The sequence below is a fragment of the Ascidiella aspersa genome, chromosome 1 (assembly GCF_963924565.1).
Source record: "Ascidiella aspersa chromosome 1, kaAscAspe10.2, whole genome shotgun sequence".
Taxonomy (NCBI): domain Eukaryota; kingdom Metazoa; phylum Chordata; class Ascidiacea; order Phlebobranchia; family Ascidiidae; genus Ascidiella; species Ascidiella aspersa.
Window position 1 is genome coordinate 26623098 of NC_139447.1, and position 16686 is coordinate 26639783.

Here is a 16686-nt window from a genome sequence, read left to right on the forward strand (position 1 = left end):
TTTCCAGACTTTTTGGTCTGCGAATTTGGTTTCAAATTTATTATAATTTTCCGCGAACTTTTTTAAGTGGCAAACAGAGAACCTTTTTCCACCTGTACGCACGATCCCACATGTTTAAGCAATGTACAACTCAGTCAGGGATCACTAATTCAAAAGTTGTAAAAGTACATGTTTACTAATTCAAAAGTTGTAAAAAGTACATGTTTACTTTTTCAAAAGTTGTAAAAGTATATGTTGTTTAACTTGTGTGCAATTTATGTAGTTCTAAGGACGATCCCTAACTTCGTTGCTCCAACCCCAGTTTGGGAAGCCCTGACTTTGTCAACATACAATTCCCGGTCCGGAAGGTTTCTAACAAGCGATCTATGGACCAAATTAAATACAAGCTACGAAAGTGCTGTACGTTTTTAGTTGACACGTAGACGTTTCTTCAAACCCTTATCTAGATCTTAATAGGCAAGCGGCGTCGCGACGAAACTGGATGGGAAGCATTGGTCCAATTAGATCCGCCAATATTTGCGTTCCAGCTAGAAACTGCATGGCGCCCGACGCTTACGAGGAAAAATACGAACGCGATATCCTCGAAGCACTAGGACCGGTAAGCGATATGGTAGGTGAACGGCGATATATCCCGGACGCCGCTGACTGGCAACAAGCGCGTTTGGCTTTGAAGGGCACCAGCCGACCCTTTCATATGGCCCACACCGGCCAGATGGTGAGAGGAAGGGCGCGCCGAAATGCGACCCGGTGCGGCCCAGCGCTGCGATGTGTTGGGCAAAATCCATAAATATTTGCGTCTCGGAACGCGATTCGTCAGACCGTCGTGCCGGCCTTCGCGACGCCACCGCGAACACGAGCAGCGGCACGAGCAACGCAAAGCCCTGGCGTTGCCCGGAGAGGAATTTCATTTCGTAATTTGGCGAGAGTCGCTTTTCGTGTCAGATGCCGGATGCCAGGGAAGGCTTGGAGCACTTACAGTGCTTTCTCGGCACGATACCGCGCCGATTTGTCCCCTGCGTCGTTCGCCCTTTTTCCTCGTACTTTTTCACCCCATGGAATCAGGATGTAAAATACATTTATAGCCAAACAAAGAATTTCCGCACAAACCATTGCGAATAAAGTGAAGTAAAGTGCCTTGTCGTCCACATTGTCCGCGCATGTTCTTTCTTGTTGAAATCGATTTCACCTTTATAACAGGCCACTTTGTTTGCCGTGGCGCTTTGGCGTTCGAGTGAGTAACGTCATTACACCGTGTCTTCTCGCCCAGACAATGCGAGGTGCAAGACTGCACATTATCGCACCTCTGTTTATAAATATTGTATGACGTATTTAAAAGATGGTCCTGATTGACGAATACCAGGCATAACCCAACGGGCGGCGTCGTAGATCGGCGGGAAGACGGTATCAATTCACTCAAAACACTGTTTTAGTGTTTTTTGTTTAACTGACATCCAAGTTATTTGTTTGGCGATGGGCTTGGCTGTAGTTTGTAAATTAAATATAAACTCCCATTCGCAAGGTAGCGATTTTTATCAGCCTAGGATCGATGTCGAAAAGGAAGCACGCAAAGCCAATCGAGATGATCTATATTTATTCAGGCATTGAGAAAATACTGCCATGTCGCAGATGAACCTAAAATAGGGAATGCGACTGACACACGATAACAGAAGTGCCTAATTTACTGTATATTGGAATTTATTCCTTTGTCTGATCTAAAAAATGGTATACCAAACAAACGTTAGGCCCTTTGCCTTTATAATACCTATTGTAAAATAGAGTATTATGAATATGTTGATGAATTTGTGCGCCCATTCATGCAAAAATTGCACATCTGGTGGAAAAGTTGGGAAAACAATGAGTTAGGTCAATATGGAAGAATTGCATTATTTTCCCGGATGAATTCTTGTGCATTTCAACCCATTTTAAGCATTCGATGCAAATCGCATTGAAACTTGTTGTGATAAACGTAAAGGAAGCTGGAATACTTTCTCTGGGCACCAGTTATGTTAATGATTTAGATAAAATATTGTTTATTTGACATGGTTTTTCGATAAATCTTGGAAGACTCGGTATAGAGAAATCTATTTTTTACGTTTCAAAGGCAATAAAGCTTTTGATTTGTTGTTGTAGTTTTTATTAGATAACCATGTTTTCCTTAAAAATGTTGTGAATTCGTTAATCCTTGCTACAAATATGAGTTTGTCGTTTCACGGAAGCCAGGCAGACATACATGTTGCTTTGCCGGGTTTATCACAATTAGCTAGAAGCTTGTTTGTTGGGAAAACATGACAGCAATTTCGCGCTTAACTTGAAGCTCCACAGCACAGAACGGAAAAGTGGCCCGACGTTGAACTTTTAAATCGCGGATTTTCAATGAAATAGTACGATCGACAGATTTTCTACTAAGTATCTTGAAACAGCTGAAAATGCGACCAGGCGCGAATTGCTAAAATGCTCGAATCGCGACGTCGTATGTGCAAAGTGTGTAGCCTGATTTGTTGATGTCACCAACAACGAAAGTGATATATAGGAATTGTTTGCAACGCGGTTTTAGTAAATTTTAAAACTTACAATCCGCTAGCTGCTTTGCGTTTATTACATATAATAAAAAGGGTAGAGCACCATTAGCAACTGATTCCTATCAAATGTTTGATAACACAAAAAACAGCTAATGGGTCAGTTTAAATTCTGAGAAATGTTACCTGTCTTTTGATACGAATAGTTTCATATTTTTCTTTCACTTTTTGATCTGAGCTTTTATCGGTTCAATTTCGAGAAGTGACAATCCAGCCGACAAACCTGAAGATCTGAATAGAAAAACTCACCTTACAACAGATTTTGAAAAGAAATATGTTAGTTTCCTCACTATTTTGTCCCTTCAATCGTTTAAATTCATTTCGCAGTTGGTATTCAGCACGTCGTTTCATCATTTCTCCAAAGACCATGTTTGAAGCGCCAGTCGATATCGTGCGATAATTTCGCTTCGCTCATGCCATTCCAGAACCTTGTTCTCAAAGTTAATTGCCTAGTCGCGGTCGGACAAGCGCGATACTATCGAAGCTAGGGCCAATCGATGTCCAAAACAAAAAAGCACGGAAACGACTAAGAGGGGGAAAGGTAGGGACTAATTTTTGTTGCTTGAATTTCCTTGTGTTGTGTTCCGCTGACCGCCACACCCTGAATTGCTGTCGACAAAACAAACATAAGTGTACCGATCCTGCGCCTGGTATGATCGACTGTATATGTACTTTTCCCGTCCATTAGACCACCCAATTATACGCCAGTTTGACGTTATTGCGCGATCATCGTTCCATTGATTATTGTCCGATCTAAATTTAATCCATGATTGGTGTCATTTGGTCTTTCTAATATCCGGGTCGGTAGGGTTGTTTCCTCGTCGTCTGTCCGAATAGCCGGGAATTGCTGGTGTGGGTGCAGCAATTTCGTTTTCTAGCGAGCGATTTTAAGCAACATGCCGCGATAGATTGGTCCCAGGCAACCCGCTTAGCCCGGGCTTTCACGAAAATTACGAAAGCGCAATCTCATCGTATCGCGTCTATTGGTTTATTGGACTTGCAATTTAAACCGCGAAATTGCCTGTGAATGCGCACGGAGAAATGCCTGAGCGTGAAAAATACTTTTGTTACAGTTGTTAAACAGCAATTGGCTGTAGCCCACTTGCAGTTGCTGTTTGTTTTCGTAGCAGCGTCACGTTTAACTGCTGAAAGTCGCGGTAGTTGATATTTTTATCCTTTCAGTTCGTATGTTTGAGTTGCCTTTACTTTAATGCAACTTACGGAGCGAAGACGGCGTACATTTGTAATATATTATGCGTTAACTCAATTTAGTTTTTAGGATATATTGTTTTTGGCATAAGACTACCCAGTCTAATTATTGTCATTATTTTATGCGCAAGTCTGTCCTAAATATAATTCAAAAAAGCAAATATGGTTTGCAGTTTATTTAGTGTTATTTATAGATGCGCTTTTCTGAAATACTGCACGTGCCACCTTTAAAATGTAGAAAACCGTGTTATGAAACAGCAAATGGCTTAAATTTTTTATTGATCCTTAAAACACTATATTTTACATGACTCTTTGTACATTAGAGTTATGAAGAGTGGGCCCCACCTTACTTATCGGTGTTACTGAACTATGAGCTGCGTAACATTCCATCAGAATTCTAAACACTGGGTGCATTTTGGGCAATAGAGTAAATCCCGTATATTCATGGATTACAAATTTTAGTTCGATTTTAATTGCCGGCTTGGGGCATATAAGAGGGATGTGGTCTTCGGCCTGTAATGCGATTTCGATTCGCCACTCACAGGTTTTTAAAGTATTGGCGTATTCGGTTTAAAACTCAATTACTGAAAGAATGGTCCCGCGTCGGAGCCCGAACCGAATCGGAGCGAAATCCGATTTAAGTAAGTGCAAATCGAAGAATCGTGTTTGCGGTGCTATCCGGTCCAATCCGAAGTGCGTTTTAAGGCCGCGGCGCCTCGCTCTACATTCCAAGTCGTTTTTTGAAGTCAAGCTCAGCTACACAGCAACAGCAGCAGCGTCGGCCCGTGTAGCGGAGAAAGCCAGGGAGATTTGCTCGACTGGCTGCTCGAACATATCGCGAAGATTCGTTCGACGATGCGCCAGTGAGATTAGATACGAGGCCTGGGGGTCGGTTGCAGGCCGAGTTTCCAGCAACAAGGCGGCAGCTGCCCGATTTGTAACGCAAGCGCCTTGTATCGAGTTGCGCTTGGCGAGCGCGACAAATTGGGGTGACGGCGGCGGCGCACTTGTTCGTACTAACCCGCTTATTACTGTCGAAGCGGCCGCCAGCGCTCTCTCGTTCGCTTGTTCAGTCGCCGCCCGGCCGTTAGTCTGCTTCTACGCGCTTGTTGCGATGGTCGAACGACTAGCTATAACATAGCATAGGCCTGAGATATGCGGGACACCAGTTGTAGTCGACCGCCTTAAGATAGGTTAAAAAGACGCAGCTAAGTACTGTTCTGGGCCGTTGCACTATTAGAAAAGCGGTATTCGATCGTACCGGACAGTTTTATGGAAAACAGTGATAAAAGCTTTTAGTTGTTGTTTGTATGATTCATGGTGCCATGAATTAATAGAATATTCATGTGTATCTATAAGTTTCGTAGGGCATCATATGGAACAGTGTAGACAGTGTATTGCTAAGACACTTAAACATATTTTTTGTCGTTATTGTAGTTCAAGGAACATATAATGTGTCACAGATTATGATAGTCAAATGCAGCACCAAAAAAAAAACTTTCCGTGTCGTAGCGCAGTAAGAACTTATTTCAATATTGAAATTGCCTTATAATAAGATTTTGTGCCGTACATTAAAGATTGCTGTCTTTACCAAGCATTATTGTAGTCTTTCAAATTTTAAAGTATGCCAACACCTCAATAGGAGACCATTGGAGTTGGTACGCTCTAAAAGCGCTATTCAAATATTTTCGGACTACTTAACGAGCGATAATTTGCGCCGGGCTAAATTGGCCTAGGTCAGTGGAAATTAAACCTAATCGGGGCAAAGTCGGGTCGGGCGCCGTTCCATTATCGAGGAAGATGCCTGCCGATAATGTACACCTTAAGTCCTGTAACGGAAAGACACGGCCTGGGAAACGAGAGACTCAGGAACGAGTGGCCGACCTTTGGGACTGTATGCCACAACCTCACAGGGAGAGAGGGCAGTTGAAGGTTGCGAAAGCTGCGTTTAGGATAAACGCCGAATGTGTTGTACCCGTAATTAGATCGGCTGTTTTTAGCAACGCCCACGTGTGGTTTTTAGGAGGCTGTGACTCGCAACTTTAACTCCTTCGTAGGTTGTTATATATGGTTTGGCCCTCGCTGGGCTTACGGAACAAACAGGTTATTTTTTATTGTTAATAATTTTTTTATTTAATTTTAAGGAGGAACAAGTTAATTTAGTTGCTGTGGCCAATAATATTAAATTTTAAGTTGGTTTGGTTGAATCTGTATTTAAAAGAGCCTCAACCAAACTTCCCCCAACGTTAGTAACAGTATCTGCGCCACATTTAAAATATTTCTGATTGACGCTGAGCTTACCGCTTTCTAAGCCGCGCTTCGGAATTCTGTGACCTATGGTTCATGCTTGCACTGACGCGAAACGCACTTTTAAAGAGATACGCGCAGTAACAAGATTCTAGCACAGCAGTTTGCTGTCAGCAACAACTGAGAAAGTCCTATTACAAAGAAGAAAGAAACTTTTATATAATGCAAATAGGACGAAGCGAATTTATTCGGGGCGCCGCTAAATTTCCCACCCAACTGCTAGTTAGGGTGCCATTTGCATCGATCACTGTCGCGAAGAATTAACCGTCAATTTGTGTCGGCGCTAAATCCCACTCGCCCCCGTCGCTTCTACTCGCATCGATCTGCGACCCCTCCCCCCGACATGTCCCCACTCAGCGACCATGACGTCACTAGATTGACGTTTTATATGCCGCCGTTTGTCGTGACATAATGTTTGACAAGCACCTTTATCCGCTTTTACTGCCTAAAAATAGAAGAAAGGCGCGCTGACAAAAACAATGTTTACAGGCAGTTTGTTGTTCCTTCGCATATATACCTGTGGCGTAGCCGCTATATTGTTTTAAGGTTAAACGACATCTATAGGCAGACAGTGAAGGTAGGACAGATGTATATAGGCGGGTCAAAACAAAGCGCCAGAGCGCGATTTGCGATGCGGTGTCTCATATACATATACATCAGCGAATGCGAGGTTGCTTTCCGCCTAACATAAACATCCTGACCAGGTCGTCTCGCGTTTAGAGCGCGCCCTGTCCGCGTAAGCCCGTCTACTTGAGACGGGGGATAATACCACCGTCGTTCCAGGGTAATAGGAGCGCGCGGTAATGGGGTCTCACAAATTATCGAGCGCACAGTGCTACATAAATACGCGCATAGAGACAGCAGCAGTAACTGCCGTCGCTGCCTTTCCCACTTAAACACTTTGGTCGTTTCGGCGGCGGCCCGAGCTGCTCGCGATTTTACGGTTTATTGTCGTGACCGGGGCGGTTGTTTATTTTTGCTTGCAACTGCGAAAATGCACGAAACGACCACGATCGCCGCTCCCGAGTTGAAATTTCGCTATTACGCCGCGTAGGGCAATTGACTCGCGATCCTTTTACAATCGCGCGACGCTCGGCGCCCGACGAGCCAGTGTTTTGTTGTTCTCAACGACGACGCCCAAAACTCTGCGCATGCGTCTCCCATTTATTCGCCTTTCGTACACAGCTCCTCGTCGCAAGGCGCTCTAGCACAGTCGAGATCGAACAAGTAGATTACAGGTCGTGCAATTGCGTAAATACAAGACTTCGATTTGTTTGGCGTTTCTCAGCGCTCGCGAAAATTACTGCACGGTGAAAACATTTTTTATCACAAACTGAAAAGATTTTATCACAAAACTAAAAAGTGGCTTTCAAATGACCGTACGTGTCGCAGTACAGTAGGTTTTGCTGAACCCCGCGTACGCAACGTTTTTACGAACAACACGTTATATCCCGAATATCGAAAATAGATCCACAGCGGCCCAAATTTAAACAGCAAATTGTCTGGGAAACACCGTCATCTGACAGCATTAAGACCACGCCGCGGCGGCATTATACAGCAAAAGATCTCGAAATACCCGTATAATTTGCATTTGTGCCGCTCCGCGGCTAGTTGGACTAAAAAATTGATGTCGCAATGACATCACCATGGCGACAACCTGTTCGGACTGAACATCGTCTACATGAGCGCAGCATGGTAAGTTCCGTCGTTTAAGGGCTGTACCGCACTCTGATGGGCTTGGAAAACAACCCAAGACGGATTGCTATCATCGAACTGGTGTGTTTATAAGATCAAACAGCCAGGGCCAGCGTCAGGTTCAAGTAGCAGAGGGGCTGGTTAATACGCAGAGGGGCGCGGATCCTTTGACGGGTCTTCGTCTCATTAAACCTACAATGGCAGTTGTCGATAGCGTGAGATAGGACAATCTGAGAGTTTTCCTCATGGTGGTTTGGGAACTGTTGCTGTATCGTCTTTGCGAGATAGCCTGCCTTGTCTCTCCTTCGTTGCCCTTCAGGTAAGATTATGTCAACGCCATTTTTCAAAAAGTTTTCTTGCGATCAATTTTCGTCAACAGTGTCATATTTTGCATCGCTTTAAAATACGCTGTTTTTTTACCGCTCATAAACAATTAAAATTTATATTTATTAATCAGTGTATCGGCATGCGGATGTTTATGAGCGAAGGAAGGTCTCGGTCACGGGTCACTACTCGCGCGAGCTGATTGGGTCGACCATGTGAAAGAGTCCCCGTCGGGCGGGCAGCGTCATTTCGCCTGGGAACCCGCTGTCGCGATGACCGCCACATTGTGACGTCACAGAGCGAAATGACGCGACGCCATCGAGCGTAAAATCCCTATCCCTTTCTGCCGCGACGGAGACCAGGCTAGCAGTGGCTAATAACTGTTTATAAAACCGTTGGCGCGAATTCGGCAGCCATAGTTTTGTTTTACCCTTTTCTTGAGGATAGCAAATTCCACAGGCATTTGAAATAACGGTGCAACTATATGTCGTGCAACTGACTGTAGTCAACAGCTATGCTTGTAAAACAGATACCCGTGAAAGTAGTTTACACTCATAAGCATCAGCTGGTGATGTGGTGTCGACAGAAGTGCAGGCCTAATTAAGTGATACATTTGTTCAGTTCGGCGAACTTCGACTGGCAATTTCTCTTAAACTGCGCCGTGTACTAAGAAAACTAGGCAGTTCGCAGGCATCACTTGTGAAAACCCATATGCATGTTTTGCTATCGTAGGTTAACTAAAAAAAAAGGCTGGTTAACTAAAAAAAAAGATTTTGCTGCTTCGCTTTCAAGGTTTGACAAATTCGTAAGGAAATCTTGTTAGTTCACATCTCCACATTATACATAATTTAATATTGTGAAATAACACGGTGTTTAAAGATGAGAAACGGAGATTCTGTTTTCATTGTGGTAAACGTCTAGTCTATACAACCGACCAACTTGCATTTGTAGTTCGGTTTGATATTGGTTTACGAGTTCTAAAGTCTATTTAACTACAAAACGCCGCTTCAGGTTCTGTTCGCACCAACAGCCGAGTCAAGTAAAGGAAAACCTAACACTAAAACGTAAGGAATGGCTCAGCTGCGTATCGCTGCTGTGTGGTGGTTTCCGCCTTCCCGCCGAGGGAAACTTCGCGTGTAATTTCACACCAACTCATGCACGGATCGGTACTTTCAAGATGGGTTGCTGGTGTTTTTCCCTTGGTACGCATGTTAAACTTCATCAAAGAACGCCGTTACGTAAGATGTACAGATAGGTATTCGCATCCGGCGCATGAATCAAACCCAAGGCTACAGCAGCAGCAATTTAGACGTTATAAATTCAAGCGATGGTTTAACTTCAAATTTCAATCGAGCTTGTCTCAGAGACTGTTTCGGGTTTATACCGACGCGCGAAATTGCTTTTGCCAACAGCATAAGCTGATTTTTAGAGCGCGACCAATTTAATTACGACGGTCGTCGTTCGGCGCGCGCTTTAATGCCGCCGCTGCTGTTGTCGCTGCCAGCCCACTGCCTGTCGATTTCTCGCATCTCGGCGAAAGTCGTACCCCGCCCGGTCCGCAATAAAACCGCCCCTCTCATCGCGCACGACCAACCCGATTATGACGAAACAATACCGCCAGCACTGCTCCGCGGACCTCTTATTAATATTTTAGTCCCGAGATCGCCCGTAATACCGAGGAGCGGGAAATGGGAAACTGTGCGACGACGACGACAATGTTTTTAGTGGCGCTTCCAGTGTGCCACGTCACGAACGCCGACGTCGCCGATCGGCAGCAATCTCGTCAGAAAGAAGGAGGTCGCGTCCTTACTGCGCAATAAACGTCGGCGCGATGCAATTATCCTTCCCCGGAAAGTATTAGGGGAGGGGGTCGGGGAAATGTCGAGACCGAAATGCATCGGGCCTTGCGCGCCGCGCACGCAGGCGAACGAGGTCAGTTCACCGCCAGCAGTGGCTTTTGCGCGTCTGTCGATTCGCTAAAAGGTTCCGTCCCTTGTTTTTGTTGTTGTTTTAAACCTGCGATTCGGGACGTTAGTGAAAGCTGGTGGACGGCTGCGAATGCATTAGACGTATTTGTATTTGTCCGCCGACTGATTAAGTACGTGCTTATGGCTTTTAAGTGACCCGTCAACATTACTTACACTCAATACGGTGTATATTATTTCGATATGGTTATCCGACGTTTCGCGCAAAACTAAAAGCGTCCATGATCGAAATGTTCGCCAGTTTGCAAAAACACATATAATGCAGTCGTTTATAATTTAGATAGATAAGATTTTAGCCGACGCCGAATATTAACTACGTGAGTAGGTGAATAGTTCAGCCAGTTCCAAAAGTAATGTCGAAATTTCCCATATATTTGAAATGTACTGTGAACGCCCACAAGGTTATCACCAATTAAACGTGACACTGGCCACTGGCCAAGTTCATAGCAGGATCTTAAATGGTTTGTGAATCAAATCTAAAAAGCGTCATGTGGTCCAAAAATCTCGACGCGAATCGCCTTTTTGATACCAGGATAAATGCGGTGCAAACCTTGGAACACTGCCTAGAACTAAGTTGGACTTGCTAGGACATGCAGTGGTGTGTGTGTAACATGGGCTTAGGCTTGTCGCAACTTTTAGCAGGTAACAGAAGTCTCGAGCTTGCCTAATAAGGTCCTCGTTTCGCACCGAATTAAAAGTGATTGATTGCAGACGCCGATATTATTAGCCCAACAGGGTCACTCATTATGGGAATGCATTCGCGCGACTTGGTCTGCGGGTTGGAAAATGGTCTGGCAAACAACACAATATAGGCACTAGGCAGGCCAAATGGGTAGGTTAGAAGAAACGTACTTCCAAAGTTAGTTCCTTCAACTGCGAGTGCGACAGTTACCAGTATTGGTGGTATGATGCTTTTTTGACGGCTACTTTCGTAAATTAGTCCCTCGTTTCGCTCACGATTAGGGCCAATTGTCCCGCCAGCAGTCCGGTGGCATTAAGAAAACAAAAGCGGGCCTGGTTCTTTGCAGATGTCGTTGGCCCTTCGCTGTGCATAAAGCCAATAGAACAAGTGGTGATTTCACTTCGCACGGGATCGGGTCGTGGACGGCGAGTCAGCGCGAACAAAAACAATGTAATTTGGCGCGCGCTCACAAAGCCGCATGTGACTCTGCTCTGCGTTCTAATCCGTCACAGTAGAAACAAAGGGCCTCGCACCGCAATAAAGCATGCAGCGCAGTCCTACGACCGCCATTTTGCCGTTGCCGACCAGACCGCAATCTGGAGTAATGGAATTTCAATGGCACACTGCTGCCTATTTGAGCGCAGTGAAAAGGAAGGCTGCAAGACAGGGGTTTTAGGTCGGCGCTGTTGACGTCTTTAGCTTTTCAATTGAGACTGCGCTCGAGCACGAACGAGCAATGGACGATCGAACGGGCAGCCTAGCAGCTTTGTTCGAGGCGGATTGATTCGGCAAACGCGGCGCCCAACAACAATCTTTCGCATAGAGCGTTCGATAACCATTACTGGGCCTCGATCGAACCGAAAAAATTCCGTTTAATTCCGACCAGGCTCCGGGCGCTGAGAATAGCACTTCGTGATTCCAACCGTGGTGGACTGTGCGGCAGCTGCGCAGTGGCAACTAAAGCTTGTGGCGTGTGAGGTTGCCTTGCTGGAATGTATTGTAAGAGGAAGGTGAGAAAGATAGACCAGAACGTCTACCGGTGTCGGTTTGTATTTTGAGTCGCATTGATGAGTGAAGTCAGGAAACTGCGTTTCCTTGCTAGACAGATTGAGTAATGCCATTTGGCTGAGGAGACGCAAAAACTTTCTTTGTACCTTGGTGGATTACTTTGTCGGTTTGTGGAACTAGCCAGACAGCACATTCATTTATCTTTAAACCTGTACTATAGCTTTTTGTCACATTACACAAGACTAGCAGCTTAAATGGTTAAACTTGCGAATCAACAGTCGTAGACTATCGTAGAGGTATCCAGAGTTAACTACGTATTTTTAATTCATGTATTAATCAGTTGAGACTATGGGTAGGTAACAACCGCATGAGCCATTAAGATTATTGAATGGCGCTGTATTGCTTTGCATATTTCGGGCACGACAGCACCTATTTGACGATGCGTGTATCATATATCGCTGGCAGCAACAACAAGTTCGTGATTGGTGCTCGTATTTTTTGATGTAATTAAATTGATTCGAGTGGAACAAACCATCGCGACAGCTTGTCCAGTGGAGAACAGAAGGCGTTGTGGTACTTGTAGTGTTTAATAACTGCGTTGGGCAGTCGCTGTTGTCGTTCAATGGCGCCCAGTGGTCCCGCGACAACAAAGAGCTTTGTCCCAGCGGCCCCCCAAAAATGACGTGTACGCGACGCGGTCAGGATTGGCACTGCTATTACCGAAGTGCTGTGGCGTTCTCATTGCGCTGATCAAAGCAGCGCGAAAGGTGATTACAAGGGCGTTCTGCCAGGCACGTCGCGCCTGCTGGCTTATGATGCCGTGCTCGATCGGGTCGAGACTACGAACGAACGACGACGTCGTTGCTGCTGCTGTCGTGAATTTTTAAACGACAAAATTACTCAGTCCGAACACAGGACAGCGAGAAAATTTAGCCGCGCTGAGAGAAGATGAGCGGAAAGCCGGCGCGATAGCCGATCGAGTGCCAAGAGGCCGACGCTTCCAATTACACGATATTGTCCGGCCGCTCTCCCACAGGCCCACGACAAGTCGTAATCACCACGGAGCGTCCCGTTGTAGACAACGACCGCCGGTCGTGTATTTCTCGGCTGTACAGTACATTCGATGCACCATAGCCAGACAAGGCAGTATAAGGCGCGACCAACGCCGCCTTTAAAACATAATTCCTTCAATCGATGCGCAGCAGCTTTAGTTCTCAATTTCCTGTGATGGATCGCTGGAAAATACGGCGACCGCATTCAGTTGTTCTCAAATTGCACGGGCTGTTTTCTCTACACGAGTAGCGGCCGTTGCACTTTACAGTGTTATCGTTATTGTGGGTATAAGTCTAAACGTTAGGTTCAAGCATAAGGCATTTTTAAACAAACATTTTTTACATTTTTTTGCATACCTTTCAAGCTATATGTGTAAATTCCAACCATTAATTTCTTTGTTTAGCTTAGTCAGGCCAAAGTTAGACAGAGTGTAGCTTTTGTTTTACCTTTTTTTAGACATTTTCTAACCCACTGTATTCTTTCCACCAGAGCAGCCCTTCGCAAGGTGTAAATAATACATTAGGGCTGTATCGCTGAAATTGACTTTGCACTCATACGATGATGATGACTACTGCGGCGACAGCGACGGATGAGCGAAACGAGATGTTCATGTGGGAAACAAGCACCAACGTGACCCTGCATCGCATGCGAGACTTCGTGCTTCAAACGATGCCCCAGCAACCCAAGCTCCAAGTACTAATTCCTAAGCGAAACGTCACAGGTTGGTTTATCACACTGCCTTAAGTTACTGGTATATTTTAAAATTGTCTGTAGGGTTTTTGGGTTGAGGTACTGTAATCGAAAAGGTAGCATAAAGGTGCTAAAATTGTAATCTTTGTGACAACGGTTCAATAAACACGTTTCGAAAATCGCCCTAAAAACTAAACGTTTTTTTACCGATCTCGGGTGTAGTTTGAAGCGTATCATTATCCGCTTGTGCTAGAACACGCCATAATAAATTCTCAAAACCCGGCTAAATTATACGTGTAAACCTAAAGTAGAGTTGAGAAAATGCCGCGGGTTTAGCGATCACGTTTTACCTTCGGAGAGCTGTGACGAACCTTCCCATCGAACAAAGCCGTGCGCTGCTTTTTATTCGACCCCGAACATCTTGCAACCGAACCCTAGGGCACCTGGGAACGGGTGTAATTGGCGAAATCCAATTATCTGATAAAGGATCGTTGGCAAGTGCCAGGGGCCATCTATATCGCTATTTTCCCCGAGCCGGAAGCAGGCAAGACAGCAAATAAACACTAAATTGGGGCCTCTGTTGACTTTGCATGGCTCGGTCTTTTCGGCCGCCCACCGCGCACATTTCAATTATGGTTTGTCTCGACGTAAGTACTGCGCCGAATTCATGTGCTTTGCCGCAAGCGCATAAACCGTGCCAAGTGTCGCCTCGACCGCGATTATTTTACGATGGCGATGTCGCTTACGTCAGTCGTAACCTAACCTGGGATTAGAAGGTGCTCTGAGTTTAAACATACTTTCTTTTTTTTTATTTTGTCTTTTAGTTCCACACGTGCGATCCAAGCGACTGCAGCAACTTCAGTCAAGGCCGCGTGACCCGAACGCGAGTCCCTTTCTCCTTATGATCGCTCCGTTGAACGACCCTCGCTATCGATACATGAGGAAAAGCGAAAACCCGAACAACAACAATCAAGTCATCAATACGGGGAAAGATCAGAACTTCGAGCGACTAAGAGCGCGAGTCGGATCCATGCCCCAAGTTAACGTGGGGCGGCACCAACCACAACAGCCTTCCGTTCGAGTGGCGCCTTCGTGGCAGGAGACCATAAATGGCTGCCAAATGCCCGGGCCCGAGTATCTCCAGCAGATCTCGACGATCGCCGCTATGGCTTGGTCCGATTGCTCTCAGGCTACCGAGAAGCTGCGGCGCATCTACGAGCAGACGGCGTTGCTCAGTCAGAACCCTCTCACTGTGATGAACTCATGTAGCCAGACGCTGATGACGCCTAGCGGCATGGCGCCCGACTTCGCTAACAAGCTGAACGGCTTCTCGCAGCTGCAGCAGCAGGACCTGCTCAAGTACGACCCATCGACCATCAACGCCTTTTACGACGATCGATCGTGGGACATTCCGTCCGTCTACTGTTCGTGTGCGGTTTGCCAGATGACGAAGCGCGCCAAGTCGTCGATGCTGTCACATCGCGGTAAGGCCGACTTGACGAAAGCCACCATCACTGTGCCGCCACATCACGTCAAGCAGCCGCAGCTAATAGACCGCGACAGCATCGCGGCCGGCCTGGCCAATCACAACGTGCGACGTAATAAGCGCGCCCTGTCGCCGGGCGAGACTTTCTTCGTTTCGCAACAGCCCCCAAGAAAGGCAGCCAAGCAAGAGCCCCAGCACACTGCGGCCCCGGCGGCCAAACAGCCGGCGCTCAAGACGAGCGGGCAAAGCTTTATTAACCAGTCGGTTCGGACTATGAACGGCTCGCTGCTGCCATACATGTGCAACGCGGGGCCGCCGCCACAGTCGGCCATCGACGAGGCGTCGTACCTTGCGCAAAACCTCTTTATGTCCGGAATCCAGAATCCCGCCTCTTTTATTACGTCATCGTCGAGCGAGGGACCCACGCAGCGCGAACTGATGGCGACGCCGTCTTTCGAAAATCAGATGTTCGTCAACTCGCAGATGGCGCCGCCGTCACTGGGCGGCGGTATGCTGAACGGTTTCACGAACTTCCTGCCGCACAGGATTTTGAACGCACTGGAGTGATGCGCCCCAAACCCTCCCCGGCGGAAGTTTGCGGCGTCGACTGTGCAGCATCACTTATATACAGGCAGGGTTTAAAGCTAAACCGAACCACAACGTACTTCGTCTTTACATCGCCACTCTATGCATGTGACGTCGTTATTGAATTTATTCTGCCATCATTTTGCCATTAACAGCGTTTGCGTCCGCTTTCCCACTTTACTTCACTAGCAACGCTGCACGTTGCGAAAATTTGGTGCTAACAACGGCATACGTGCGCCTAATTCGTTTGAGGGCTTTCAACTTTTCAATTAAATGCGCTTATTTTCGTCACATCTTTACGTCATTGTAATAGGGCAACGATCGGTGGGTCAATGCGCGTTGTCTCGCTGTCATTATGCAAGATGGCAGGATTTTGTTGTTCACAAATGCATTGTGTTCGAACGCATAAACAAAACCGTCGACCGTTTTAGTCGCGATCGTTGCAAAAACGTCAAATGCGTACTCGAAATGTTCCGTTGTGCATATTTTCACGCTTCCTTTGGAACGGGCTGGGGAACGCGAATATTAACCTCCCTACCCTTTCTGTCGCTTTCTCTCTGTCTCTCTCTCTTTGCTGTTTTTGCTCAAAATGATGCGCCACTGTTCACCGCAATATTGCCACTTGCTTCACGATCGATTTGCCGCAGCTGCGTTTCTTTCGCCTTTGGGTAATAACTCAAGAAAGGCCTTCCCGTTTACCCCGGCAAAAACGAATTATCCATCGTCGCGGACGAACGATATAAGAGCGCGACACGTGAAAGCCAATACGAATGAAATTAACGTTCCAAACATATTTCACGCGGATAAGCCATTATCTGAGCTGAATTCTATTTCCCTTGTATTAGGGTTTGTAAATCGCTCTCGCTGTTGGAATTGTCGGTCATTTTGCACTGCGTCGCTTTACCGGTAAAAGCTTTTGCGAATCGCATCAAAGATATAGTTGACGTTATTATCGGCGCGTTTTTTGATAATGCAGGCAGTTCGAACCTAGTGTTGGCGCGGGATGGTGCTTTTCGCTCGTAATTTTTTCGCTAATTACCCGGGTATTCTTAAAACGCTTGCTGCTTACTTGGTGGTGTACGCATC

The 16686-nt window shown here is 46.1% G+C and overlaps 1 protein-coding gene across 1 annotated transcript; it reads left to right on the top strand.

Moving 5' to 3' along the window:
* The first annotated feature begins 13358 nt into the window (after window positions 1–13358).
* On the top strand, window positions 13359–15816 carry LOC146168891 (uncharacterized). Its single transcript, XM_083390021.1, has 2 exons — window positions 13359–13560; window positions 14354–15816. The coding sequence occupies exons 1-2, from the start codon at window positions 13398–13400 to the stop codon at window positions 15580–15582; spliced, it is 1392 nt and encodes a 463-aa protein (XP_083246147.1). The 5' UTR covers window positions 13359–13397; the 3' UTR covers window positions 15583–15816.
* Window positions 15817–16686: the final 870 nt, after the last annotated feature.